The sequence below is a fragment of the Propithecus coquereli genome, unplaced genomic scaffold (assembly GCF_000956105.1).
Source record: "Propithecus coquereli isolate 6110/MARCELLA unplaced genomic scaffold, Pcoq_1.0 Scaffold53, whole genome shotgun sequence".
Classification (NCBI taxonomy): Eukaryota; Metazoa; Chordata; class Mammalia; order Primates; family Indriidae; genus Propithecus; species Propithecus coquereli.
The window spans coordinates 719,475-744,795 of NW_012151174.1; the positions used below are offsets into that span (position 1 = coordinate 719,475).

Sequence of the window (25,321 nt, forward strand, 5' to 3'; positions counted from 1 at the left end):
TAAGTATAAAGATGGTCAGTAGAAAAGGAGTACATCTCCTCAGCCCTGGAAGACAGTGTTGGAGCTTCAGCTTAGGGAAGAGGTAGCTGCCTGTCCTCCCCAAGCCCGCCCTTGTGGGCCAGGAAGCCAAAGCTACGAGTGGGACAGAGGAGTGGGACAGATGGGCCATTGACCACACCTGAGAGTTCTGGAGTCTTTGGTTTGGACCAGGGTGTTAGCCCACCCGGCCACCCTGTGTCTCAGGCCCATGTCTGGCACGTTTCAGAGGGGCCCCTGATCGGGTGGGGGCCCCCCTGAGCAGGGCAGCTCTGAGTCACGGGAGGACACCTGCTCCCCTGCCCCTGAACCTCCTTTGTGCCATGCAGTTTGCTGGGAGGAAGGAGACGAAAGCCCAGGGCCTGGGCAGACCTGCGGTACCGAGGAGCGAGGTGGTACCGTCACAGTGCTGGGATGTGGCTGTGCTGTGCGTCTGCAGGAGGTCAGCAGAGTCCTCCGAGGAGTAGGGAGGATCACGGGGCCACGGCAGGGCAGAACAGCAGTGAACTGTGCCCCACCCAGCGGCATCAGCCCTGGGGCATCGTCCAGTCCCATGGTGTCACACCCTGCGCTGCTCAGTCCTTGAATGGCTCCCAGATGAAGAGTTGGGCTGTCACTCTCCCCAGGTGGACAAGTGGCCCCTGTGTTTGTCCACAAACAATGCCTGATCCTGGGGGGCACCAAAGGTGAATCTGACCCAGTCCCTGGCCTCAGGGAGCCAGCTTGCCGCTGGTGGGGGGCCAACAAGGAGGCAGGTTATAAGTCATTCATACAGCCAAAGGCACCGTGTCACACCTGACCGCGTGAATTCTGAATTATGTCCTCTCAGGGCAGTGTGGTTTGGCTGTGGCCTCCAGCAGCCCCTCAGAAACCTTCCTTGCTGCTCAGGGGACCTGTTCTTGTTCTGCCGTCTCACTGTATAAGCCTCATCGTGCCCCCTCTGTGGTCCTTCCAGCCCCTGTATCACAAAGGGACCAGATGCTACCTGGTCTCCCGAGGCCTTTCCACGTTGGTCTTATGTGGCGTACGACACAACCTCTCCCATCCTTGGGGGTCAGCTTCCCGGTTGCCAACCTCTCAGGCCCCCATGGCATTTCGGGGCTCCTCTAGCCGGACTGGTACCATCTAATAAATAAACCTGGAGATGGCCAAGTGGGTCAACTCCGGGCCAGACCCTGAAGGAGGCGGATCATGTTGTCCAAGCCCCAGAGGTAGCCGTCCTCACGGTTGCCCTCAGCCCAGGGCAGCCTGTGGCTGAGCGTCTGGTGGTCAGGCAGGGCCACTGTCTTGCCAAAGTCGATCATCCAGACCTTGGCCAGGCCAGTGTGGTCGTGCACAAAAAGGAGGGAGCTGCCCACCACCTGCAGGGGGAGAGACCAGAGGTTAGGGGCAGGAGCAGTGTGGCTGACAGCCAGGCTGCCTGAGTTCAAATCCTGGTTGGTCACTTATTGGCTGTGCAGCCTTCGCAGGTGTCTTAACCTCTCTGTGGCTCTGCTTCCTCATACACAAAGTGAGAATAATGCAGTCATTCCCCCAATCTGTAGGTTTACTTTCCGCAGCTTCAACTGCCCTTGGTCAACCACAGTCCAAAAATGTGGAATGGAAAATTCCAGAAACAATTCATAAGTTTTAACACATTGACTGCCACACTAGAAAAAAAAATTTTTTCCCTTGGGGCCATGGTGTTTTATTACAAAAATAGAATAAAAACCTCAAAAACAAAACTATCTAATTTAATGAAAAATCTGTTATTATCGTTTTCTGTGCATGACTTATATGCAACTAAATTGGCGTTATTAATTGTAACAATAAGAACATCAACAAGTAAGATTTTCACGGACCAACTGCAGGGTTTTGCCTGGGGGCCACCCATGACATAACACGTGTGCTACGGCATGGCAGCACGAGTTGCCTGCACACCACGCGGCTCCCAAGGTAAAGAGACGTGTGAGTTACATGTGCTTCGCCAGGGCCCAGGCTCAAAACTAACGTGAGTTAAATGCAACTCACATGGCAGTTAATGTGTTAAGCTGTGCACCATTCTAAGTGGCCGGCAGCACCCGTGATCCACACACTCCACGAGTGCCTGGCACACAGTGAGCCCTCGGTGGATGCTGCTTTTATTTTGTTTTCCCTTCACCTGAGTCCAGGATTGTCGGTCCCTCCCTCTTCCTAAGTCAGTTCGCAAACATCACTGCTCCTAGAAAACCCAGATTACTGGGCAGGTGAGCAGGCGCCTGTCAGAAGAGGCAGAGACTGCCCAGCTCCCGATGGCTGTTGGCATTTGGCAAGAGCGTTGCCGCGTCTCCCACGTTGTCAGAGGAAACTGGAAATCCCGATTTGGGTGTGAAGCCTCACATTTTAAATGGTGGCAACTCAGTTTTTAAAATGTTAAGTCACCAGACAGGTGAAACTAAACACAAGGACAGAAGAGATGGGATCCCCAGGCCTCCTCTTTGTAACTCCCACATAAAGCCTGAAACGAGTGACAAGGATGACAAGGGTGACATTTGATAAAAACAAAAGTGACCAAAGCAGCTGTCACATAGCCATGGTTCGCTATGGGCCAGGCTTTAACTATTTTGACCCATTTAACCTTCACGGCGCCCATGAGGCAGATGTTGCTGCTACCCCACCCTACAGGTCGGGAGACTGAGGCCTCCTAGGATGGCTTCCCAGGTACAGGTGGGCTAGGGAGTGGCAGAGCTGGGATTTGAACCTGGGTTGGCCTGACTCCCAGATCCATGCCCTTTCAGAAAAGTCAGCAATATCAGGAAGAAGGGGTGAGAGGGGCTTGAGGGGGAGACAGGGTGCCCAGAGAGAGGAGAGGAGGCCACCACTGCACAGATTCTCCCACACAGCCTCGGAGAGATCAATGTTTCTTAAGAGAGACAGGCTGGGAGCATGGGGGAAAGGGAAGGGCAAGAGCCACCAAACAAGGGGGCAAATAACAATAATTATCAATAATTGTACAATAATTGTAAGAGGTTGGAGTTAAAACACACTTCTATGCTCCAAATGTCGCTCTACGGTCTCACACTTCAGCAGCCCCATGAGTAAGGTACTAATGTTCCTCCCCGCGTTCAAGAGGGGGAAACTGAGGCACAAGAGAGTAAGCTAGCCTTTGTTCCCAGGCCCCCTGGGCTTGAGTCCATGCTCCCAACTATCACAGCTCCCTGAAATTCCCTTTTCTGGACCCCAAAATATGAGGCCTCCTTTTTATAGCTTTGGCCTGTAACTATCGACGGCCTCCCTGCTGTGTCCCCCAGGGCCCTGAAACCCCCCATGTACACCCGTGGTGGCCGGGGCTCACACCTCATGGGTCTTGAAGAAGGGGGAGTTCTCCAGAGCGTCACGAAGTTCTTCCAGGCGTGCCACATACTTTCTCTGTGTGGTAGAGAGAAGGTGCCTCGGTTAGCATGGACACTGGGCCCTTGTCCACCTTGGGCTCTGGCCTCATCCCATGCCCCCAAAGGAGTGGGCAGACTCCAGCCAGGATGGAATAGGGGAGCCATCCTGGGGAGAATCGGGGGCAAGGCAAGTGAGGGGTTGGATTTACCCAGGAGGTACAGACAGTGGATTACACGAGTACCCAATCCCACAGACAGGTGGAGTCTGTCTCCCTTTCCCTTTAATCCAGCCTTGGTCACATGACCTGCTCTGGCCAAAAGAATGTGGGAGAAATGACAGTGACCACTCTGAGCCCAGCCATCAAGATGCCTTGCATTTTCACTTGCTCTCTCGGCACCCCTGCTTCCACGCGAGAACAAGCCCAAGCTAGGATGCTGGACCATGAGAGAAGTGTGCCCAAGTCATGAGCCAAGATGGCGAGCCAACCGGCAGACATGGGAGAGAGGCCACCCCGGACCAGCCAGCCTTGGCCAAGCCACCAGCTGACCCGCAGATTGTGTGAGCAAAGCCAGCCAGTATTAGCCAAGCTCCACCCATAACACGAGACCATTGACTCGGGGGCAACGATAAATCGGGATTGTCTTAAGCTGCTGTGTGTTGGCACATGGGGTGTCCCACTCACCAGGATGCCACAGTCCCCATCCACAAAGTCCTCCAACACCTGTGTCACCTGTTCCAGCGCCTGCGTCTTCTTGAAGTTGGTGTTGCAGGTCCCATCAGCTTTCTGTGGGGTAAGGGGTGAAGGGGCAGTGTAATGCCTTTTCCTTCCCACCCCCAATATCCAGCAACTTCCGGCACCTCCCGGGGCCACCCGCCTGCCTCCACCTTGCTTGCTGTTCAGAGGAAGCCACTCCACCTGCTCAGTCCAGCTCAACCCAGCCCCAAGTCACGCTCCTGAGCAACCAGCCTTCCAAGTTCTTCCAACCTTGAATCTCCAGGTCGAGCCAGTCTAGCAAAGTGGACTTTGGAAGGGCACGGATCTGGCTTTGAGCAGTGACTCAGCTACTTTCTAGCTGGGCAGTCTTAAGCAAGTCACTTCACCTGCCTCAGCCTCAGTGTCCTCATCTGGAAAATGGGGATTGTGTTGCTATCTACTTCCTAAGGCTGGTTAAGGATTAGGAGACCTAGCCTAGTGTAGGATGCAGAGCATGGTGCTGGCACAGTCGGTGAGCACTCAGGAAATGAGACCAATGTTATTTTTCATGTTTGAGAGAAGCCTCCTAAGTCATTTGGCCACAGTGTGCCAGGTGCTACGTAGGCATTGGTAATACGGCGGTAACAGGACAGACACAGCCTCACCATGTCTGAGGGAGACAGACGTCGAATAAGATTGTCACGAAGGAAGGCGTGAATAATGATGGGGAACAGGGGACTAAGAGGAGGCAAAGAGGGAGTCCTGATATAGGAGGATGGAAATCAGGGAGGGCTTCCCTGAGGAAGCAAAATTTGAAAGGGGAGAGGAAAATGAGAGTTGACCGGGGGAACGATAGAGGGAGCAGCATGTGCAGAAGCCCTGTGGCAGGAAAACACAGGCCCACTTCCAGGAAGCGAAAGTGCTTCCCTGTGCCTGCAGGTAGACAGGAAGGAAGAGGAGTGAGAGCCGTAGCTCGAGCCTGGACGGCCCTATAGGCCATGACACTTCTCCTAAGGGGGCCAGGGGGCCATGGAAGGGTTTTTTTTTTTTTTTTTTTTTGAGACAGAGTCTCACTTTGTTGCCCAGGCTAGAGTGAGTGCCGTAGCGTCAGCCTAGCTCACAGCAACCTCAAACTCCTGGGCTCAAGTGATCCTTCTGCCTCAGCCTCCCGAGTAGCTGGGACTACAGGCATGCGCCACCATGCCCGGCTAATTTTTTTTTTCTATATATTTTTAGCTGTCCGATTAATTTCTTTCTATTTTTAGTAGAGACGGGGTCTCGCTCTTGCTCAGGCTGGTCTCGAACTCCTGAGCTCAAACAATCCACCCGCCTAGGCCTCCCACAGTGCTAGGATTACAGGCGTGAGCCACCGCGCCCGGCCCGTGGAAGGGTTTTGAACAGGAGAATGTCGTAGTCGATTTGGAACTTAGAAAGATGGCTCAGGCAAGGCCACGGGGAAACAGCGCCTCATGCACTGCGGGTGGGATGTGCAGTAAAGAAGTTTGATCATCTCTAGCACAGTACCAGTGCATTTCATCTTTGATCCAGTACTCCTACTTCTGGAAATGCAAGCTACAGCTGAACCCACACACTTGCAAAATGCCTTATGTACAAAGTGATTCACTGAGGCATTGTAATGGCAAAAAATGGAAACAACCCAGGTGCCCATCTATCGGCAACTGTAGCACCTCCACAAAGAAGAGTATTAAACAGCTGTAAACAAAAAAAAAAAAAGGAAACAGGAGAGTCTCTATGGAATGATCTTGAAAACTCTCCAGGATATTATTGTTAAGTGAAAAAAGCAAAGTGCCAATCAGTGTGTAATACTGAGGAAGATTTAGGATATGCAATTGCATTTATTTGTATTTGCAGGAGAAATACAAGACACTGATAACGTGGTTCGCTGCAAGCAGGCAGGAGGGTGGAGAGAGGGAATGGGAAGGAAAGCAGCAGAGTTGGGAGGGACATTTCTCCCTGTATACCTTTTCATAACAGTATTTTGACTTCTGAACTGTGGGACTCGCTATTCAAACAATTACATTTAACTTACGACAACACAAAAAGAATGCAAGAAGGAAAAAGAGAAACCTCCACAGCTGGGGGAAAAGGATCCCTCCAGCTCTTGTGTTGTGGGGAGACCAGGTCCCAGGAGCCCCGAGAAGCTGGGGCAGGAGAAGACAGGGCTGGACTGGGACATGGCCACAGGGAGGGAGAGGAGAAAACGGAATCAGGAGATGCTCGGGCAGATGGAAAAGCAAAACTTGGGCTCTGATGGATGTGGGCAAGACAGAGAAGTGGGCCCTCCCTAGCCCTGGCCCTTCCGTCCTCTGCGGTCTCCTGTGCTCTCTCCAGATCTTGCTGCTTTCCAGCCTTCCCTGATGCCCACGTTCCCCGAGAAGCCTCAATCTGGTTCTGGGCCTTCTCGTGACTGGCCGGCTCCCGGCCCTCACCTTGATGCCCTCGATCCGGAAGCCCAGGGTGGAGGTCGAGCTCATGGTTTCCCTCCATTGCATGTAGCGGGGCTTGGTGACCGCACCCTGGGCGTGCTCCTCAGGGGTGGGGGCCCCAGGGTCCACAGCCACCATCTTCTCGTACATGTCCTTCCGGGGCCGGGGCCGTTCTCGCGCCTTCACCAGCTCCTCCTCCAGGTAGGTCCTGAGCACACAGAGGACGTGACAAAGGAAACTGTGAACAACACAGCTGGAGGGCTTATACTTCCCGACGTCAAGACGTATCATAAAGCTACCGTGCAGCACAAGAGTGGACAACTAGATCGACGTGATACAATGGTGTCCACAAACGGACACACATGGATGTCCACCCAGCTATGACAAGGAAGGCGCTGCGCTTTAGCGGGGACGGGGAAGTTTTTCAATAATTGGTGCTGGGTCAACAGGACATCCATATGGGAAAAAATGAACCCCTGTCCCTACCTCCTACCACACACAAAAATTAATTCTAGATGGATCGCAGGTCTAAACGTGAAAGTTGTAAGAGTAAAGCTTGTAGAAGGGAACACAGGAGAATATCATCGTGATCTTGGAGCAGACAAGATTTCCTAAACATAAACCCACTAACCATAATGAAAAAATTGACAAACTGGACTAAATTACAAGTACTTCTGTTTATCAAAAGACACTATTGAAAGAGTGGAATGGAGGCCAGGTGCGGTGGCTCATGCCTGTAATCCTAGCACTTTGGGAGGCCAAGGTGGGAGGATCGCTTGAGGTCAGGAGTTCAACACCAGCCTGAGCAAGAGTGAGACACCTTCCATCCAGTCTACTGACCAGATTAAAAAAAGAGAGAGAGAGAGTGAGACGCCATCTCTACTAAAAATCGAAAAATTAACCGGGTGTCGTGATGTGCGCCTATAGTCCCAGCTACTCAGGAGGCTGAGGCAGGAGGATTGCTTGAGCCCAGGAGTTTGAGGTTGCTATGAGCTAGCACTCTGGCCCGGGCAATAGAGCAAGAACCTATCTCAAAAAAAAAAAAAAAAAGAAAGAAAGAAAAAAAAGAGTGGAATGGGAGAGTTGGAGAATATATACGTGTGTGTGTGTATCCAACAAAGGACTTATATCTAGAATACATAAAGAATTACAGATTAAAAAGAAAAAGCCCAACAGAAAAATGGGCAAAAGATTCAACCAGGCCCTTTTTAAAAGATTTTCCAAAATATGGAAATATACTCAATTTCTTTGGTCATCAGAGAAATAGAAATTAAAATCACAGTGAGATACCACTACAAACTCACCAGAACGGTTTAAACTAATAAAACAGACAATACCAAATACTGGTGAGAATATGGAACAACTGGAACTCTCCTACCCTGCTGGTGGGAATGTACACTGGTACGACTTTGAAAATTGACTTTTGACTATTTTCAAAAATACCCACCCCCTACCCTCCACCCCTGCCTCACGGCTGCCCGTGACCCCACCTGCTGCCCATCTTGCAGTCCATAATGGAGGGGCCCTCGAAGTCTGCCAGGAGATCTTCCATCTGGTTGAAGGTCTGGCCATCCCGCTGCACCACACCATAGTAGGCTGGCACAAAAGGCCGCAGGGGGTCTTTCATCAGCTGTTCCAGGCTGCGCTGCTCACACTGACAGAAGCGTTTCAGAATCCGACCATCCTCTCCTGCCTGGAAGTTCCCTATGGGCAGCAGGATCAATGAGACAGTCAGAAACTGGACCGGAAAGAGAATCGTCCCCATCTCCCTGTATGCATCAGACCCCGGCTACCATCACCTTGCCTGACCCTCCTGTAATCCCTCCCTGCGACTCTCAAAATTATGGCCAGGGGTGGTGTGCAAAGGTTTCTCTGCCTAGTCCCGCCCACCACGAGCCCCGCTCTCACCGGCGTGTCCAGAAAGCTGGACCCAAGGGTAGTGTTTTCGGAAGGAGACCACGAAGGGCGAATACTTCAGAACTGTCTTCAGCTTCTTCCATGGTTTGCTCTGTGTGGGGCAGAGCAGGGTGGGGTCAGAGCCAAGGCCAGGGAGGGAAGGTGCCGGGGGTGCTGCCATGAGAGGGAATGAAGGTGGAACTGGGGTCTTTCCAGGGCCAGGGCGCTTCCGGGGATCACTGTCCCCAAGCTTGTTGGGGTGAGTGAGCCCCACTCAGGTCAGCAATCATGAGAGCACCCAAAGGCCTCCGCAAAGGTGGGGGAAGGTCTCTGTCCATTGCTCTCTCTCTCTTTCTCTGTCGTCACTTCCTTGGTATCTGCGTCTCTCTGGCTTTCCCTTATGAGTAAGGATAGGCCGGGTTTGGTTGCGGTAACACCCGCCAAATCTTCCCCCACACATACACACTCCCCAAACTTGGGAGCCCCATCTCTGCCCCTAACCCAGGTCAGGCCTTCTGGGGAAAATGATGGATGGAGGCTGACCACAGAGAGAGACATAAAGAGAGATAGATGACAAAGTGACAACAAAGGCAGGAACAGAGACGGAGACTGTGGCGGTCATGAGAGCTGTTCAGCACACGGCTCCAACTCTTCCACCTTCCAGAGGTGGGGAATGTGAGGAGAAACAGAAGCTCTCACAGCCTGGCCCCTGCATGAAGACAGCCTGGAGCAGAGCCCCTCACCCACCACCTATGGCCACCTACCACCATTGACCTATGGCCAATGTGTAGTGGGAACCAAAATAATTCTTTTGTTGTAAGTCACTGAGATCTGGAGGCTGTTTGTTATTACAGCAAATCCTGGCCTACCCTGACTGATACGGAGATAGCATAGAGTTGCTAAAAAAGAAAGACAGAAAGATAGACATAGATAAAAGTTAATGACAAAACAGAGAGAGAGAAAGAGAGAGAGAGAGCGCCCGCGCAATAGAATACCAGAGAAGCAAACAGAAAACAGAGATTTATGTCTACGGCCATACCACCCTGAAGAAGCCCAATCTCGTCTGATCTTGGAAGCTAAGCAGGGTCAGGCATGGTTAATACTTGGATGGGAGAAAACAGAGATTTAGTTGCCCCATGCTGACTCAACCAAGAGCTTCTTAAGACATGGTTAGCGTCTGATTCACGAACACACAAACACACAGGCACACACACGAATACCCTGTGTGCCCCAAGCACATAAAGGCCCGTAGCAAGTATTGGGAGGGTGGGTCACCTCCAGAGAAGGAAGCTGTGTGGCTCATCCCCCTCCCACCCCAGGGTCAAGGTCATGTTCTTCTCTCCTACCCCTTCAGAGCCCAGCTACCTAGCAGACATCTAACTGACACTGGAAAGGTTAACAGGGAGTCAGAGTATCAGAATTCAGGATTCAGGAAGGGCTAGTCCATCCCTGCTACAGCTGCCAGACGTGGGGAAGAGGTGATTAATAAAAGTTCCTGTTTACTAACCACCTGGAACATTCCAGGCACAATGACAAAGACTCAGTGTGCCATAACCTACTTAATCCTAAAACCACAACCCCAGGAAAATTGTTGTCTCCATGTTACAGAGGAGGAAACAGGCTCAGAGAGGTGGACCAACTTGCTTAACATCACACAGCACAGTGCTGGGGTTCTAGCTCTGGTCTGACCCCACTGCCTTGGGGCTTACCCACTATACTCCTGCTGGACTACAAGCTTGTGAGGGCAGGGACTGGGGCTGTCATGGTCACAACTGTGTCCCCAGAACATGGTCTGGCACACATAATAAGAGCTTCTTGTATTGAAGGAAGTTAGTTGAGACTGTTTTTTTTTTTTAATCATAAATAGATTTATTATCTTCTCTCTCCTCTCTCTCTCTTCTCTCTCTCTCTCTCTCTCTCTCTCTCTCTCTCTCTCCCCTTTATATTAGATCCAATGGTTAATCTGGGCTCTTTCTCAGATGGTTTCATGATGATCTCAGCTCACATGCCCTCTCCTCGAGGAAGCCCTCTCTGATACCCCAGGTCGGACCAGTCACCTCTCTGGGTTCCACAACCGGCTGGGGTTCCCCTATCCCAGGTCTGACCACTCCAAGCTGTCACTGTCTGGCCTAGCCCTGACCACTCGGGGCTCCCCCACTGGCCTAGGAATCCCATTAGTGTCTTGGTCACTGCTGTGTCCCAAGCAAAGCCAACATAGCACCAGATAAATAGTAGGGGCTCAGGGCCTGATTGTTGTTTGATTAGAAGAGGATAGTGAGAAGGAAGAAAGGAAGGAAGGAAAGGAGGGGGAAAGGAAAAAGGGAAGCAGAGCCTTTAAGGTCAAGTGGGATGTCGGAATTAAGGGAGGAGGAAGCGAGGGTATTCCAGCAGTGGGAACAGCTTGAGCAACGTGCGTCGGCAGGACGGCAGCAGGGTATTCAAGGAACAGCATGTACTCAGGCTCGGTTACAGCAGAGGGGTCACGTGGAGAGAGGGAAGCCAAAGCCGGGAAGAGGCCTGAAGGCGGGAAGCTCTGAAAGCAGCACTGACTCCTGGTTGCTCTTGGGGAGGCCCTGGGAAGCCATGGAAGGCAGCTGAGCAGGGAAAGTGTCTGATCAGAGCTGGGCCACTGAGGATAACTGAAGCTAGGGAGGCCTGGGAGGGAGGCAAGGTAGGGACCGATCCACATACCAGTGGGTGAAAAGGATGGGTTTGAAACTCAGCCAGAACCGAGTTAGAATCCTTGCTTTGACTTCACTTGGCCAACCCAAGTGACCTCGCCTCTCTATGCCTCAGTTTCCTCATCTGTAAAATGGACACAATAATAATCCCAATCTCATAGTGCTGTTGTAAAGGATTCAAAGAGTTAACACTTTTAAAGCACTTAGAATAGTGCCCGGCGTACAGTAAGGGTTTGAACCTCTGCTCTGTGTCTTCCAAGGTGTGATCTTGGACAAGAGACTTGGCCTCTCTGTGCCTCAGTCTCCTCATCTGTAAGAGAGGATAATAATAATATCTACTTTGATCGGGCACAGTGGCTCATGCCTGTAATCCCATCACTTTGGGAGGCCGAGGCAGGAGAATCGCTTAAGGCCAGGAGTTGGAGGCAACATAGTGAGACCTCATCTCCACAAAAAGTTCAAAAAATAGCAGGGCGTGGTTGCACACATCTGTAGTCCCAGCTACTTGGGAGGCTGAAGCAGGAGGATCCCTTGAGCCCAGGAGTTGGAGGCTGCAGTGAGCTATGATCACACCACTGCACTCCAGCCTGGGTAACAGAGCAAGATCCTACCTCTAAAAGAAATAAATTTTTTTTTTTTTTTTTTTGAGACAGAGTCTCACTGTGTTGCCTGGGCTAGAGCGCCGTGGCGTCATCCTAGCTCACAGCAACCTCAAACTCCTGGGCTCAAGCGATCCTTCTGCCTCAGCCTCCCGAGCAGCTGGGACTACAGGCATGTGCCACCATGCCCAGCTAATTTTTTCTATATATTTTTAGTTGTCCGATTAATTTCTTTCTATTTTTAGTAGAGACGGGGTCTCGCTCTTGCTCAGGCTGGTCTCGAACTCCTGACCTCAAACAATCCGCCTGCCTCGGCCTCCCAGAGTGCTAGGATTACAGGCGTGAGCCACCGCGCCCGGCCTAAAAGAAATAAATTTTAAAAAATAGTATCTACCTCACAGGGCTGCTGTGAGGAGTAAATGAGTTAATAAGAGCAAAGAGCTTAACACAGGGCTGGACAGGAGTGTGTGCTAGCTGTTGTTGTTGTTGTTGTTATTATTATTCACCCACTTCCAGCTCAGCCGTTCTGAGATGCCAAGGAGGTGACAGGGCAGGCAGAGAGAAGCAATGGCAGAAGGCCCTGGAGGGGTCGGCTCCTTTGCACGGGCACAGGCACGTTGAGGCAGGTCTGTCTCTCACAGCTGTGGCCACATGTGTGAACACGTCCCTAAGGAAGGCATGCAGGGTGAGGGGACGGAACAGTCTCAGAACAGATTCCAGCCAGGGGCCCCGGGACAGCAGAAGGACGCCGCAGGCAAGCTCGCAAACCGAAGGACGGACTCCGCTCCCAGCCCCATGTGAGGTCTCTGGTTTCGCACCTGCCTCTGCTCTGATCTTCCCTCCCTGAACCTGCCCTGCCAGCCCTCCTGATTCACCAGGGAGAACCGCACCCAAGCTGGGGCTGAGGGTGGACAATGTAAACAAGAATCTGCAGGAGGCCCTTTGGGGACCTGGGGGGCAGAGGGGAGACCAGGAGGACCCCTGGCTAGGCCAAGGATCCTTCAGCGTATTGGGTTCACACAGCCCTTTGAGAATCTGATGAAAGCTGGGGGCTCACTTCACTCCCTAAAAAAATGTACAAATGGAGTAAAGGGTGGTGAAGGTTCATGACCCTTTAAGGCAGCCACAGGCCCCAGACTGAGAAATTTGGGGTAGAAAGTGCACCTTTCCTGTCTCCCTAATCCAGTGGTCCTCAGAGTCTGGGGTCATAGACTCTCCAGGGGATTCAAAAGAAGTCGTAGATCTTTGCTACGAGAATATGTGGGTACGCACACACAGACTCACTCAGTTGCACAATTTCAGGGGTTCCTGGGCCCCATGAAGTCAGTCAGTGACCCTCCATTGAGACCCCAGGACTGTAGGCAGAGGCAGAAGGGGAAAGGGGAGAATTAGGAGGGGGTTCCTGGAGTGGGTTAGTAAACTCGGGGGTCGGAGGGAGGGGGTCAGTGGATGGAAGAGGTGCCTGGAGATGACATTGCTGGTGGGTAACTCACAGGACACTGGCAGACAACTTCTGAAGCAGAGGCAGGGGGCTAAGGGCTAAGGGTTTGGGGGGTGTGGCTCAAGGGCAGGATGGGTCCCACTCACCCCAGACCTGTCCTCAGGATCGCTGGCACCTCCGCCCCCGGCCACATCATCCTCAGACTCGTCGAAAGAGGAGGCAGAGGAGAAGCCACCACTGCCTCCCTCGACCCTGGAGGGGGGTCCCACTGGCTGGGCTTCAGGCTCAGGAGTCTCAGGGGTGATGATGAGGCGGGGCACGGGGCACAGGGGGCTACACTTCAGGTGAGAGGACAGATGAGTCAACAACTCTTCAGGTTCTGGTTCCTCTAATTGGCCATCATCAGGCTCTCCCAAAAGGCAGTCTGTCCCAGGTGCTGTCTGGGGACCATCAGTGCCAGGCTGTATCCAGGAACCATCAGTATCTTGTTGTACTGGGAAACTATTTGTGCCAGGCTGTTTCCTGGCTGTTTCAGTATCCTGTCGTGTCTTGGAGCCATCAGTGTGTGCCTCAGTCCAGGGACCTTCAGTATCCTGTTTTGTCCTGGAGTCATCAGTGTACAATTCTTTCCAGGAGCCGTCAGCACTTGGCTCTGTTGAGGGACAGGCTCCCTCTGGGTGAGTCCGGAGGTTGGACCTGCTCTGGCGGGTCCAGAGGTTATCGACCCAGGGCTTGACCCATTCTGGCTGAGTTTGTGACCCATGTGTTTCTAGCTTTGTCCAGGGCCCATCAACTCCTGGCCCTGTCCAGAGGCTGGCCCTCTCTAGCTGAGACTGGAGGTCTGACCTGTGCGGATCAGTCCAAAAGCCATCTGCCCCAGTCTCCGTCCAGCGACTGGTCGTCTCCAACTGTGACCAGCTCCTTTCTGGATGTATCTGGAGGTTGGACCTGTCTGGCTCCGTCTTTTGACTGGGCCTCTCCGTCTCTGCTCCGAGGCCAGCTGCTTCAGGCTCAGTCTGTCCGTCTGTCCAGAATTCTCTCTGTGGACCATCTGTCCACGGCTCAGGCCCCAGGCCGGCCTTCTCGGACTCAGTGTGGAGGCTGGACCCCGCGGTCCGGGTCCAGGGCCCGCCCCACTCCGGCCGCCCCGCCGGGCCCCCTGCGCCGGGCCCAGGTCGCTGCTGTCCCGGCTGCCGCCTCCGCCCTCCTCGCGGCGCCTCCAACCCCGTGCGGGCTGCCGCGGGCAGCGCCCGGGCCTCCGCCTCACTCAGGCTCCCCCGGCACGGGCAGCGCCTCATGCCCGCTCCTTCGGTTCAGGCTTCGGCCGACCCGGCCCCTCCTACCCTTTAAATCCTGCGAGGGGTGTGGCTGGCCGGCCGGGACTCTCGGGTTCCGGCCAGCGGAGCTCAAGCCCGCCCCGCCAGGCAAGGGTTAACCGATACTCCCCCCCGCCATCCCAGGTATAGCCCGAAGCCCCGCCCCACAGGACGTGACGTAACGGGGCGGGACAGGCCCGGTCCCTCTCTGACTCCGCCCCTCGCCGTCGGAGTGGGTAAACTCCCAGTGCCGGAAGCTCGGGCGCGTTGAGTCTGCGGGCCAGTGGGGCCCCTGCCTACACCCCCTGTGACTAATCCAACCTTCCTTCACCCTCAAGTGGGACCAGTTCAGCCTCCCTAAAACTCCCGGTGACGAGTTCAGCCCGCGCCCATTCTTCACCCAGGGACAGGACAGACTTTGAAAGACTTGGAAATCCCACAGGTGTGGGTTCAAGAGCTGCGTCTGCCACATCCGAGCTGAGTTACCTTGAGAGAGTGACTTCCGCTCGATTGAATTTTCCGTAATAAATCTCTCTCACATATAGAGCACTTGTTCTGGACCAGGCCCTGACACCGTTTCAGTGCTTCACTGTCTCACGCTGAGCAAAAAGGGACGCCATGGCCCCGTTTTACACATGAGGACACTGAGGCTCAGAAGTCTGCCAGTCTCTACCTTTTGTTTGTAGCCAGAGGGCTGTTTGATATGACCTCATATGTGAAGCATGTGACACCAGGCCTGGCACTATTAGCCATAGCCCTGTAGGTTTAGTTATTGTCATAGGTGCTTTTTATATATTTTGCCCCTGAGGGTGAGCTGCCACCTAGCTCCTGAGTCAGACCTTCACGTCTGGAGGGGTGTAGGGGGTGGTTTCTATCTTGATACTGAGTCACCTGATGGAGGGACACTGGGCATAGGTCCAAGGCTCTAAAATGAGTCGTCTCTTCACACACCAATGAGAAATCAGAGGCAGGGTCCCACCTGTTACGTCACAGGTACAAGCAGAGGTCCATATGAGGGACGAGGGCTCTTCTGAGGTAACACAGTACAAGGATAGAGCCAGAAAGGCCTGATTCCCGACAAAGGGGCTTGGACAGGAGCAGCGGGGTTCTGTGGGGGAAGCATCTGCATCTCTCCCTCTCCCAGTGGTGGGAGAGGTGCCCCAACCAGCTGCTTCTATTCCAGACTGTGAGAAGAGGGGTGAGTCAGCCTGTTCCAACACATGCATACACACACAGATGGGCTGGGAGCTAGTTTTCTGGGTTGCCAAGTTTCCTGACTCAGCACTGGGAATCTTGGCTGGGTGTGTTCTGGGAAATGTCAGGCCTACAGGAAACTGAGGGCTCCCACTCCCGCCATCCCGCAGGTGGGCGGGGAGCGGAGAGAGCAGGGTGAGTGAGAGAACAGAGGCTCAGTGTGCAAGTGAGGGGGGTTTGTGTACACAGGAGAGTTGAAGGTGTGAGCAGGAGACAGTTGGTGAGCAAGGCAAGGGGTTTATACGAACAAGGAAGGAGGTTGGGTGCCGAGATGTGAGTGTTTGTGCAAAGTCGGGGAGCCCATGTGCAAGGGAAATGTTTGCTGAGAAGAATGTGTGTTCAAAGGAGAGCTGTTGAGCCTGCCAGGGGTAAAAATAAGAAGGAAGGTTGGCAAGATGTTGGTGCAGATGAGAGGTGTGAAGTTTGTAAGGGAGTGATGTTTGTAAGGACAGTGTGGAGAACAGAAAGGTCTGCCGCGTACCCTTAAGGCACTTAGAGGTGAGTGAAAGGGTATAGTGGGCACGCGTCAGCTCCCACAGAACCCAGCATTCCCGGACGCCCACCCTTGTGCCCAGATCCGGCACCTCGGCCACGCCCCTGGCTCCGCCCCCCGCACACAGCGGGGCGCGCTGCCTGCCAGTCAGCGAGCCGCTGCTCCATCATTGGCTAGCTGACCAGAGGGGGCGGGCATGCAGAGGCTCCCGGAAACACCCGAGGCCCCTGCGCGTTGCTGACTCGGAGCCTGAGAGCAGTGGGTGCTTAGCAACGAGGGGAGGTGCCCAGTAACGGGGTTGGGGGGACACCGGGAGGAATTGTGAGTGCCTAGCAAGAGGGGACGGGGGTGCCCAGCAACGGGGGTGGGGGTGTTTCAGAGAAGCGGAGCAGTAGCCCCGGAGGATCTGTGGGTGTCTAGTAACGAGGGAGGACCCTAGCAACGGCGGGGGGTGGGAGATGGGGGAAAGTGGGTTTGGGAGGCGCGCTGGAAGAGCTGTGGGTTCCTAGCAACGAGGGGGGAACCAAGAGACACTGCGGGAGTCTGTTAACAGAGGAGGAAGTCTTTAGTGGGTGGTAAGCTTAGAGAGTGGACACAGGGCAATGTGCGGGCCCGCAAAGAAGCAGAGGAAAGCAGGGAGGCCAGTCCTGCAACTCCTACCCGAATAATCCCTCCTCTTCTCCCCCAGGCAATGTGGCTGAAGGTGGGGGGCCTACTGCGGGGGACCTGTGGACAGCAGGGCCAGATTGTTGGTCTGCCTTGTGGGACCCTGGGGCCTGGGGCCCACTGGTGGGTAAGAGGCTGGGGAGGGGACCTCCAAGGGGAAAAGACTGAGGGAGACTGCAAGGGGTAAAAGGGAGGGATCCAAAAGGACCAGGCAGACCCCATGTCCTCCACTCCTTATCAGAGTCCATGTCTCTTGCAGGGGCCGTATGGGGGTTTGTGGGCCCAAAAGTTTCACGAGGATGGGCCTGGAAGAGGCCTGGGCGAGGAGGATATTCGCAGGGCACGGGAGGCCCGTCTCAGGAAGACACCCCGGCCCCAGGTATCATTGCCCTCACCTACGTAGCAACAGCCCATGAAGGCTGCTGGTCCCCCGAGCTTGGGGAAGGGAGGGGTGGCAGGTTGGTTGGAATCCCTGAGCACTATGCCCACCTTCCTGCCCTCAGACCTTCTCCCTGTTTCCCAGCTGAGTGATCGCTCTCGAGAACGCAAGGTGCCCGCCTCCCGCATCAGCCGCTTGGCCAACTTTGGGGGTAGGTGTGACTTTGGGGGATCTAGATGTCACTCAGATTAGAGGAGGCAACATTTACAGAATGAAGCAAGGGAGAGGATGAATCAGAGACAGACAGAGGAGGGAGAGACAGGGAAAGAGAGATGAAGACCAAGAGAACCTGTAATATGCACGGCCCCATACACGCATGCACTGGCTGCACTAAAGCAATGAGTGTTTATTTCTATTCTGTAGATGAGGAAATAGAAGCTAAGAAAGGTAAGGCAACTTGACTCTGGATTATGCACCCGGATGGTTCAAACTTTAGGTCACAACTTGCATGAAATGACTTAGTGGGTTGCAACCAGCATTAGAGAAGAAGAAGAGAATACAAAATATGAGTGTACCTGTACAGCAAGGGAAAGTCTTGTTTCATGAAACATATATACCTTGGTCTGTGCCGGTTACAATGGCAATGTCTTCTTTACTGTGGATCGTGGTTCAAGTTTTAAAGGTACAGATTCACAATCTAAAAAGGCAGTTGTGACCAGGCACAGTGGCTCACGCCGGCAATCGAAGCACTCTGGGAGGCCGAGGTGGGAGGATTGCTTGAGCTCAGGAGTTTGAGACCAGCCTGAGCAAGAGCAAGACCGTGTCTCTACAACAAACAGAAAAAATTATCTGGGCTTGGTGGCGCAGGCCTATAATCCCAGCTACACAGGAGGCTGAGGCAGGAGAATCATTTGAGCCCAGGAGTTTGAAGTTGCAGTGGGCTATGATGACACCACTGCACTCTAGCCAGGGCAACAGAGAGAGACTCTGTCTCAAAAAAATAAAAAATTAGAAGAAAATAAAAAGGCAGTCGAGTGCACTGTTTGGAGCTTTGGCACCAGGCTGCCTAGGGTTCAAAGGGTGACTCTGCTCTGTCCTCACTTTGCGACTGTGGGCAATTAGTTCTCTGAGCCTCCATTTCCTTTTGTATAAAATGGAAGTTTTTCTGTAAAACATATTTCACAAAGGTGAGGACACCTTATCTAAGGACAAAATAAGTTAATGCGTATAAGGCACTGGGAACAGTATCTAGCATGTAGAAAGCTCTTGCTGAGGATGGTCTTGAACTCCTAGACCCAAGCGATCCTCCCCTCTCCACTTCCTAGAGTGCTAAGATTACAGGCATGAGCTCCTGCGCCCGGCCCTCAGGGCTTTCTTAACCTTGGCCGCACACTACAATCATCTGGAATGCTAAAAACAAAGTACGAATTCCCAGGCCTCACCTCAGGCCACTTTAATCAGAAGCTGGGGCGTGGGGTCTGTGCATCGGATTTACAAAAGCTCCTCTGGTGACTAGTGTGCAGCCAGGGCTGAGAACTGCTGGGAAGGAGACAGATATGGAGAGGACAAAGAATGAGGTAGCCTCACCTTGAAGGAAACTTCAAGCAGGAAGAGAGTCAGAGACTGAGTTAGAGACAGAGATATACAGAGACAAGCATACCTAGAGAGACCCAGAGAGGAGAGAAGGTTGGGGGAGAACGCCCCAGGCAGGCAGCCCTCAGGCTTCTCTCTTGTTCTCCAGGACTGGCTGTGGGCTTGGGGCTGGGTGCGCTGGCGGAAGTAGCCAAGAAGTCCCTGCAAGGAGGACATCTGCAGCCAGGTGAGTGAGCCACACTGCCTGGGTTCAGATCCTGGCCTTGCTGTGTAACCTGGAGCAAGTGGCTTCGTGTGTCTGAGCCCCAGTTTCCCATCTGGAAGATGGAGGTGATGATAACATGTCCAGCTCTTAGAGTTTTTGCGACATGCTCAGAACAGGGCCAAACCACTATCAGGGTTGTGATTAATAGAAGCATATTATCTGAGAAAAAATTTAAGCCATTGGGAATTCCTAACGCTGAGCAGGAGAAGAAAGCTGAAAATCAGTGTGCTAGTGGGGGTCCGTGTACAACAGAGGTGGAATTAGATATGTAGCATTTGTGGGTAACAGTCTTCAACCAAGTCAATGTCTTGAAACAAAAGTGGGGGTGCATATTCTAGATTAAACAGAGACTAATGAGACATTAATTTACAAATGGATTCGTGTTTGGTAGGACTAAACCAAAAAATAATTTACAAATGGAGTATGTGAACCATGATTGGATGTTAGTTCGAAAAGAACAACTATGAAAGACTCTTTAAGGACAGTTGGAAAATCTGCATGTGGACAGAATAGTAGATGTTAGGGAATTAGTGTTAATTTTGCTACCTGTAACTGTGGTATTGTGATTGTGTTGGAACATCCTTATTCTTAGCAAAGCTTAAGTGCAACTACATGCAAGTGGGTCAGCAAAAAGTAATAATAGTAAGTGTGTGGGTACACACAGATAAAACAGATGAAGCAGAATGTTACCATGTTGAATCGAGGCGGAGGGTGTGCAGTGTTCATGATATTATGTATGCAACTTTTCTGTCTATTTGGATGTTTTTCAAAATAAAAAGTTGAGGGTGGGCAGAGGATTAGGCTTTGGGTAAGGCCAACCTGAGTCTATACGTTGCTCTACCATTTCCATGCTGTGTGACCCAGAGCCAGGTGCTGCACCTCTCTGAGTCTTTTGCTTCCTCACCCTGAAAATTAAAGCACTGACAGTTTTCACTTCTTGGGGTGATTGTGGGCATTCAGCCAGAGAAGCCACAAAGACATTTAGGATTTGGCCTGGAAGAGGGTGAGCACTCAATAAAGAGCTCAATAACTTTTTTTTTTTTTTTTGAGACAGAGTCTTGCTCTGTCACCCTAGGTAGAGTGCAGTGGCGTCTACATAGCTCACTGCAACCTCCAACTCCTGGGCTCAAGTGATCCTCCCACCTTAGCCTCCCAAGTAGCTGGTACTACAGGCGTGCGCCACCATGCCCAGCTAATATATTCTGTTTTTAGTAGAGAAAGGTCTCACTCTTGCTCAGGCTGGTCTCAAACCCCTGACCTCAAGCGATCCTCCCATCTCCGCCTCCCAGAATGCTAGGATTACAGGCGTGAGCCACCATGCCGGGACTCAATAACATTTTTATAAAATTAACAAAAGCTTATGAAATTCTTTACTAAAGAATAATGTAACCTGTATGCAAAACAATGCACACATACCTGTAAGTGTACAGCTTGGTGCGTTTTCACAAAGTTGACACATCTGCAATCAAATCAAGAAAGCCTAGAATAGCAGTTCTCAAACTGCTTGGTCTCAGGATCCCTGCACACCCTTAAAACTGAGGAATGGATAGATAAAATGTGTTATGTGCATGCAATGGAATATTATTCGGCCATAAATAGGAATGAATTCCTGACACATGCTGCAATGAGGAGGAATCTCAAAAACATCATGCTAAGCGAAAGCAGCCACACACAGGCCACATATTGAATGATTCCATTAATACGAAATGTACAGAACAAGAAGATCTGCAGAGACAGAAAGGAGATTAGTGGCTGTCAAGGGCTGGGGAGAAGGGGGAAATGAGAAGTGACTGCTAATGGGTATAGGGTGTTTGTTGGGTTTTTTCAGTGCTGAAACCAGGATGGGTTTCTTTTTTCTTTCTTTCTTTTTTGATCATCTTTTTCTCTCTTCCTTTCTTTTTTACTTTTAATTTTTTTTTCAGAGGTAGATACATTCTTGAAGGGTATAGGGCTTCTTTTTGGGGTGATGATAACGTCCTAAAATTGATTATGGCGATGTTTGTATAACTCTGTGAATATACCAGAAACCATTGAATTGGATACTTTATGGTTTTTTTTTTTTTTTTTTTTTTTTGAGACAGAGTCTCGCTTTGTTGCCCGGGCTAGAGTGAGTGCCGTGGCGTCAGCCTAGCTCACAGCAACCTCAAACTCCTGGGCTCAAGCGATCCTCCTGCCTCAGCCTCCCGAGTAGCTAGGACTACAGGCACATGCCACCATGCCTGGCTAATTTTTTGTATATATATATATTTTTAGTTGCCCTGCTAATTTCTTTCTATTTTTAGTAGAGACGGGGTCTCGCTCTTGCTCAGACGGGTCTTGAACTCCTGACCTTGAGTGATCCACCCGCCTCCGCCTCCCAGAGTGCTAGGATTACAGGCGTGAGCCACCGCGCCCGGCCTGAATTGGATACTTTAAATGGGTGAATTATATGGCATGCAAATTATTTTACTAGAAAGCTGTTAAAAATAGAATGAGGACCCTAAAGAGTTTGTTTATATGGGTCGTATTCATCAATGTTTAGTGTATTAGAGATTAAAACTGAGAGATTTTTAAAACACAAGAACACACAAAAACACATTGCATCAGCTGTCAAAATGATGATGTCCTCACATGTCCTGGAGCCTCTGGAAGACTCCACTGAATGTTCTTAAGAGCATGGGAGTGAAAAAGGGCAAATAACATTTTAATATGGTGAAAACGGTTTGATCTCATAGACCCCCTTAAAGGGTGTCCGAGACTCTCAGGGGTCCCATTTTGAGAATCGCTGCCCTGGGTCTCCAGAAGCTCCTCTCATGTCCCTACCTGGTCACTCCCCTCACCAAGGGTGACCACTGTCTTGGCTTCTGCCATCCTAGATTAGTTTCGCCTGTTCATGTAACGGGACTGTATATTCCCTTATGCGTCTGGCTTCTTTTACACAACGTTAAGTTTGTGAGCTGCGTCCTTGTTCTTTTATGTGGTGGCAGCTTGTTTATTCGTCACTCTGTGACTGTTCTCCAAGCTGTAGTCATTTGGGTTGTTTCCAGTTTGCGCCTGTTATGAATAGCGCTGCTGTGAACATCCTTGTACTATCTGTTGATGGACACATTGATGCATTTCTCTGGGGTATAAACCTAGGAGAGGAACTGCACTGGGCATAGGTATGTGCTTTACTAGAAACTTCCCAGCTGTTTTCCAAAGGGCTTATGCCAGGACACTCTCATCAGCGGAGTCTGAGTTCAGGTTGCTACCCAACTTTGCCAACTCTTGGTATTGTTGTTTTCGTTGTAGCCATTCTGGTTGGTGTGCAGGGATGATTTCTGTGATTGTCATACTCATGGTTATTCTCTCCTCCCCAGAGGGCAGCTCTCGGCTGGACTCCAGCCCCTTCCTCTCGGAGGCCAACGCCGAGCGAATTGTGCAGACCTTGTGTACAGTTCGGGGGGCCGCCCTCAAGGTTGGCCAAATGCTCAGCATCCAGGGTACAGCATGACCCTCAACGCCTGACCCCTGACCTCACTTTCATCTCACCCCCACCCATCAACAAGACCCAACTTCAGATACTCACACAGGGCTCCCTCCTTGTCTCCTCCCTCACTGTCCCCTCATCCTGCTGTCTCCCAAGACAACAGCTTCATCAGCCCCGAGCTGCAGCGCATCTTCGAGCGGGTCCGCCAGAGCGCCGACTTCATGCCCCGCTGGCAGATGCTGGTGAGTGCCCGGTGAGGGAGGGCCAGCTAGGGGCAGGCGAGCTCCATCTCCCCCGCCTGCCTGACCCTCCTGGCTCCATTGCTCTACTCCATGTCTGGCTCTGAGCCTCAGTTTCCCCTTCTGTAAAATGGGGATCACCAAAGTACACACCTCATAGCATTGCTGTGATGGTCAAATGAGAGGACGGTGAAGAGTCCTCGTCCAGTCCTGGGCACAGAGTCAGTACTCGGTCGAGGCAGCAAAGCGCAGTAATCAGGGGCCGGACTTCAATGATTCCAGCCCTATCTCTGCCACTTACTACCTGTGTGATCTCACACATGTGGCTTGACCTCTCTGTGCCTCAGTTACCTCGTCTGGGAAATGGCAACAGTGATATCTACGCCCACATCAGAGGGTTACGTAAATTAGTCTGCATGGAGCACTTGGAACAGCCCCTGACACACCATGAGTGACGTGCAGATTTTAGCTGTGATTATTACTGTTCTTTTAATTAAAGGAGAGTGTGCCTGTAAATAGGTTGGCACAGTGCCTGGCACTGAGTAAGTCCCCAAGACATGAGCTGTTCTTGTAATAACTGGGTAAGGGTGTGGAGTCCGGAATGCAGCCACCTGCCTGCCCTCCCCTCTCTGCTCTGCTCCCTTGCCATGCGACCCCAGGCGGGCCCACCTCTCTCTGAGCCACTTCAAGCAGGCTCTGGCCTAAGGAGGCCCCTGTGCAGTTTAGCTCCTCTTTATCACATTGACTTCGAGTTCATAGCAACATAGATTGTAATACGGGATTGTTCTCTGTCTCAGCCATAAATAATAGTAATCCCCACAACAGCCCGCACCGCCCAGCGGGGGTGCAGGCTTGGGAGACAAGTCGGGTTGAGCCTCCCATTCTATTCTACCAACACCTGGCTGGTCACTGTGGGCAAGGGACCTCTCTCTGAGCCTCAGTTTCCCTGTGTGTAAGGTGGGGTGGTAGCCAAGAGCTTAGGCCAGGGCCAGGCGCGTGGAGAGTGCTGGGGTAAAGTGTAAAGTGTAAAGTGCTCAGGACAGGGATGAGCTCAGCTGCCTGTAACAATCCTGATGACTGTTGTGACCTCTCCCCCCAGAGAGTTCTCGAAGAGGAGCTTGGCAGGGACTGGCAGGCCAAGGTGGCCTCCTTGGAGGAGGTGCCCTTTGCTGCTGCCTCGATCGGGCAGGTGCACCAGGGCATGCTGAGGGACGGGACGGAGGTGGCCGTGAAGATCCAGGTGAGAGGGGAGGCCGGGCGGGGTGGGGTGGGCACCCTGCTGGTCCGGAGGAGTGACTCTCACCCTCCATCTCTCCTCTCCTCGCAGTACCCGGGTGTCGCCCAGAGCATCCAGAGCGACGTCCAGAACCTGCTGGCGGTGCTGAAGATGAGTGTGGCCCTGCCCGAGGGTGAGGTGCCTCTTCCCCGAGACTGGGGGGGACTCTCAGGAGAGGAGGTGGGCGGGCTGGAGGGAGGGAGAGCGCGGCAGGGTGTGCGGGACTTGAGTAGAAGGGAGTGTTTATGTCGCTGTGTGCGCGACAGAAAGAAGGACACTGAGGCCAGGAGAGCCCAGAGAGCAGGAGTGTTTGTGGGGGGGGGACCTTACAGGTTGAAACAGGGCTACAGAGAGACGGGAGCTCCGGCCAGAATCTGGAAAGAGGCAGCAGAGCGTGTGCAGCACTGGGACAGGGACGGGACGGGGAGAAAGAGCCACAGAAGCAGAAGGGGCGTTAGCAGGACGGCTTGTTTGTGTCCGAGCAGGCGAGAAGGCGAGAAGGCGCCTGGAGGAGGGGGAGTGGGTTGTGTCTGTGTGAGAGGGAGGGAGGGACAGGCCTAGAAGTGAGACCCAGAGGCTGACAGCGACAGGAGAGCATCAGTAGGAAGGAGAGACGGAACAGGGGCACGTGTGACTGTGACACAGCCGCCTGGGACCTGGGGTGCGAGACCCCCGGAGAGAGACCTCAGAAGAGACCGCAGTTGTGTGAAGGACAGAGGGAAACTGCAGACAGACAGTGCCGGTAGCAGGCCTGGAGCAAGGGCTGTGAGGGAAGGAGAGAGCACTGGCGAGAGAAGACGCCGTGGGTGGGAGCCCAGGGACCCCTTCCTGTGTGACACGGCCGCCCCCGCAGGCCTGTTTGCCGAGCAGAGCCTGCAGGCCTTGCAGCAGGAGCTGGCCTGGGAATGTGACTACCGTCGTGAGGCAGCTTGTGCCCAGAACTTCAGGTGAGCCGAGCCCTTTGCAGGCCCCGGGGCCCCTTCCCCCCAGCTTCCCTCCTTCCTTCCCTGCCTGGCTGGGTGGGAAGTGGACGCCCCCCAGCCTGTGGTAGCTGGAGCCCGGGGGCGGGGCTGACAAACTCTTTTGCTCTTTCTTTCAATCATTTGTTCATCCGTCTATCCATTCGCTCATTGCTTCACTTACCCAGTGTCCTCTGTGAGCTTTGACAGGTCACTTCTCCCTGAGCGTCAGTTGTCTCCTCCATGAGAGGGGACTCGTACCCACTGTGGTCTGACACGGGCACGTAA

The 25,321-nt window shown here is 52.7% G+C and overlaps 2 protein-coding genes across 3 annotated transcripts in view; one reads left to right on the forward strand and one right to left on the reverse strand.

Annotated features, from left to right (window-relative positions):
• Nucleotides 1-892: 892 nt before the first annotated feature.
• Nucleotides 893-14,586, reverse strand: ITPKC (inositol-trisphosphate 3-kinase C). Its single transcript, XM_012657044.1, has 7 exons — nucleotides 13,292-14,586; nucleotides 8,437-8,536; nucleotides 8,019-8,232; nucleotides 6,532-6,736; nucleotides 4,070-4,171; nucleotides 3,352-3,423; nucleotides 893-1,397 (listed from the first exon to the last, which is right to left on the reverse strand). Exons 1-7 carry the CDS (start codon nucleotides 14,441-14,443, stop codon nucleotides 1,194-1,196), a joined length of 2,049 nt encoding a protein of 682 aa, XP_012512498.1. The 5' UTR covers nucleotides 14,444-14,586; the 3' UTR covers nucleotides 893-1,193.
• Nucleotides 14,587-16,480: 1,894 nt separating this feature from the next.
• LOC105820551 (aarF domain-containing protein kinase 4) overlaps nucleotides 16,481-25,321 on the forward strand; it is a 48,830-nt gene continuing 39,989 nt past the window's right edge. For both annotated transcript variants that reach the window (XM_012657047.1, XM_012657046.1), the window contains exons 1-10: nucleotides 16,481-16,529; nucleotides 16,897-17,001; nucleotides 17,134-17,253; nucleotides 17,398-17,464; nucleotides 18,995-19,072; nucleotides 22,450-22,572; nucleotides 22,716-22,801; nucleotides 23,898-24,038; nucleotides 24,126-24,207; nucleotides 24,928-25,021. In XM_012657047.1, the coding sequence (XP_012512501.1) occupies nucleotides 16,900-17,001; nucleotides 17,134-17,253; nucleotides 17,398-17,464; nucleotides 18,995-19,072; nucleotides 22,450-22,572; nucleotides 22,716-22,801; nucleotides 23,898-24,038; nucleotides 24,126-24,207; nucleotides 24,928-25,021 (893 nt within the window). In that variant the 5' untranslated portion in view covers nucleotides 16,481-16,529; nucleotides 16,897-16,899. The remainder of the gene's footprint in view (nucleotides 16,530-16,896; nucleotides 17,002-17,133; nucleotides 17,254-17,397; nucleotides 17,465-18,994; nucleotides 19,073-22,449; nucleotides 22,573-22,715; nucleotides 22,802-23,897; nucleotides 24,039-24,125; nucleotides 24,208-24,927; nucleotides 25,022-25,321) is intronic.

Coding starts and splice junctions, on each gene's coding strand:
- ITPKC (XM_012657044.1), bottom strand. CDS start 14,443: ATGAGGCGCTGCCCGTGCCGGGGGAGCCTGAGTGAGGCGGAGGCCCGG. Junction 8,537..13,291: donor ATCCTGAGGACAGGTCTGGG/GTGAGTGGGACC, acceptor TGCCCCACACAG/AGCAAACCATGGAAGAAGCT. Junction 4,172..6,531: donor TCCGGATCGAGGGCATCAAG/GTGAGGGCCGGG, acceptor CTTACCCCACAG/AAAGCTGATGGGACCTGCAA.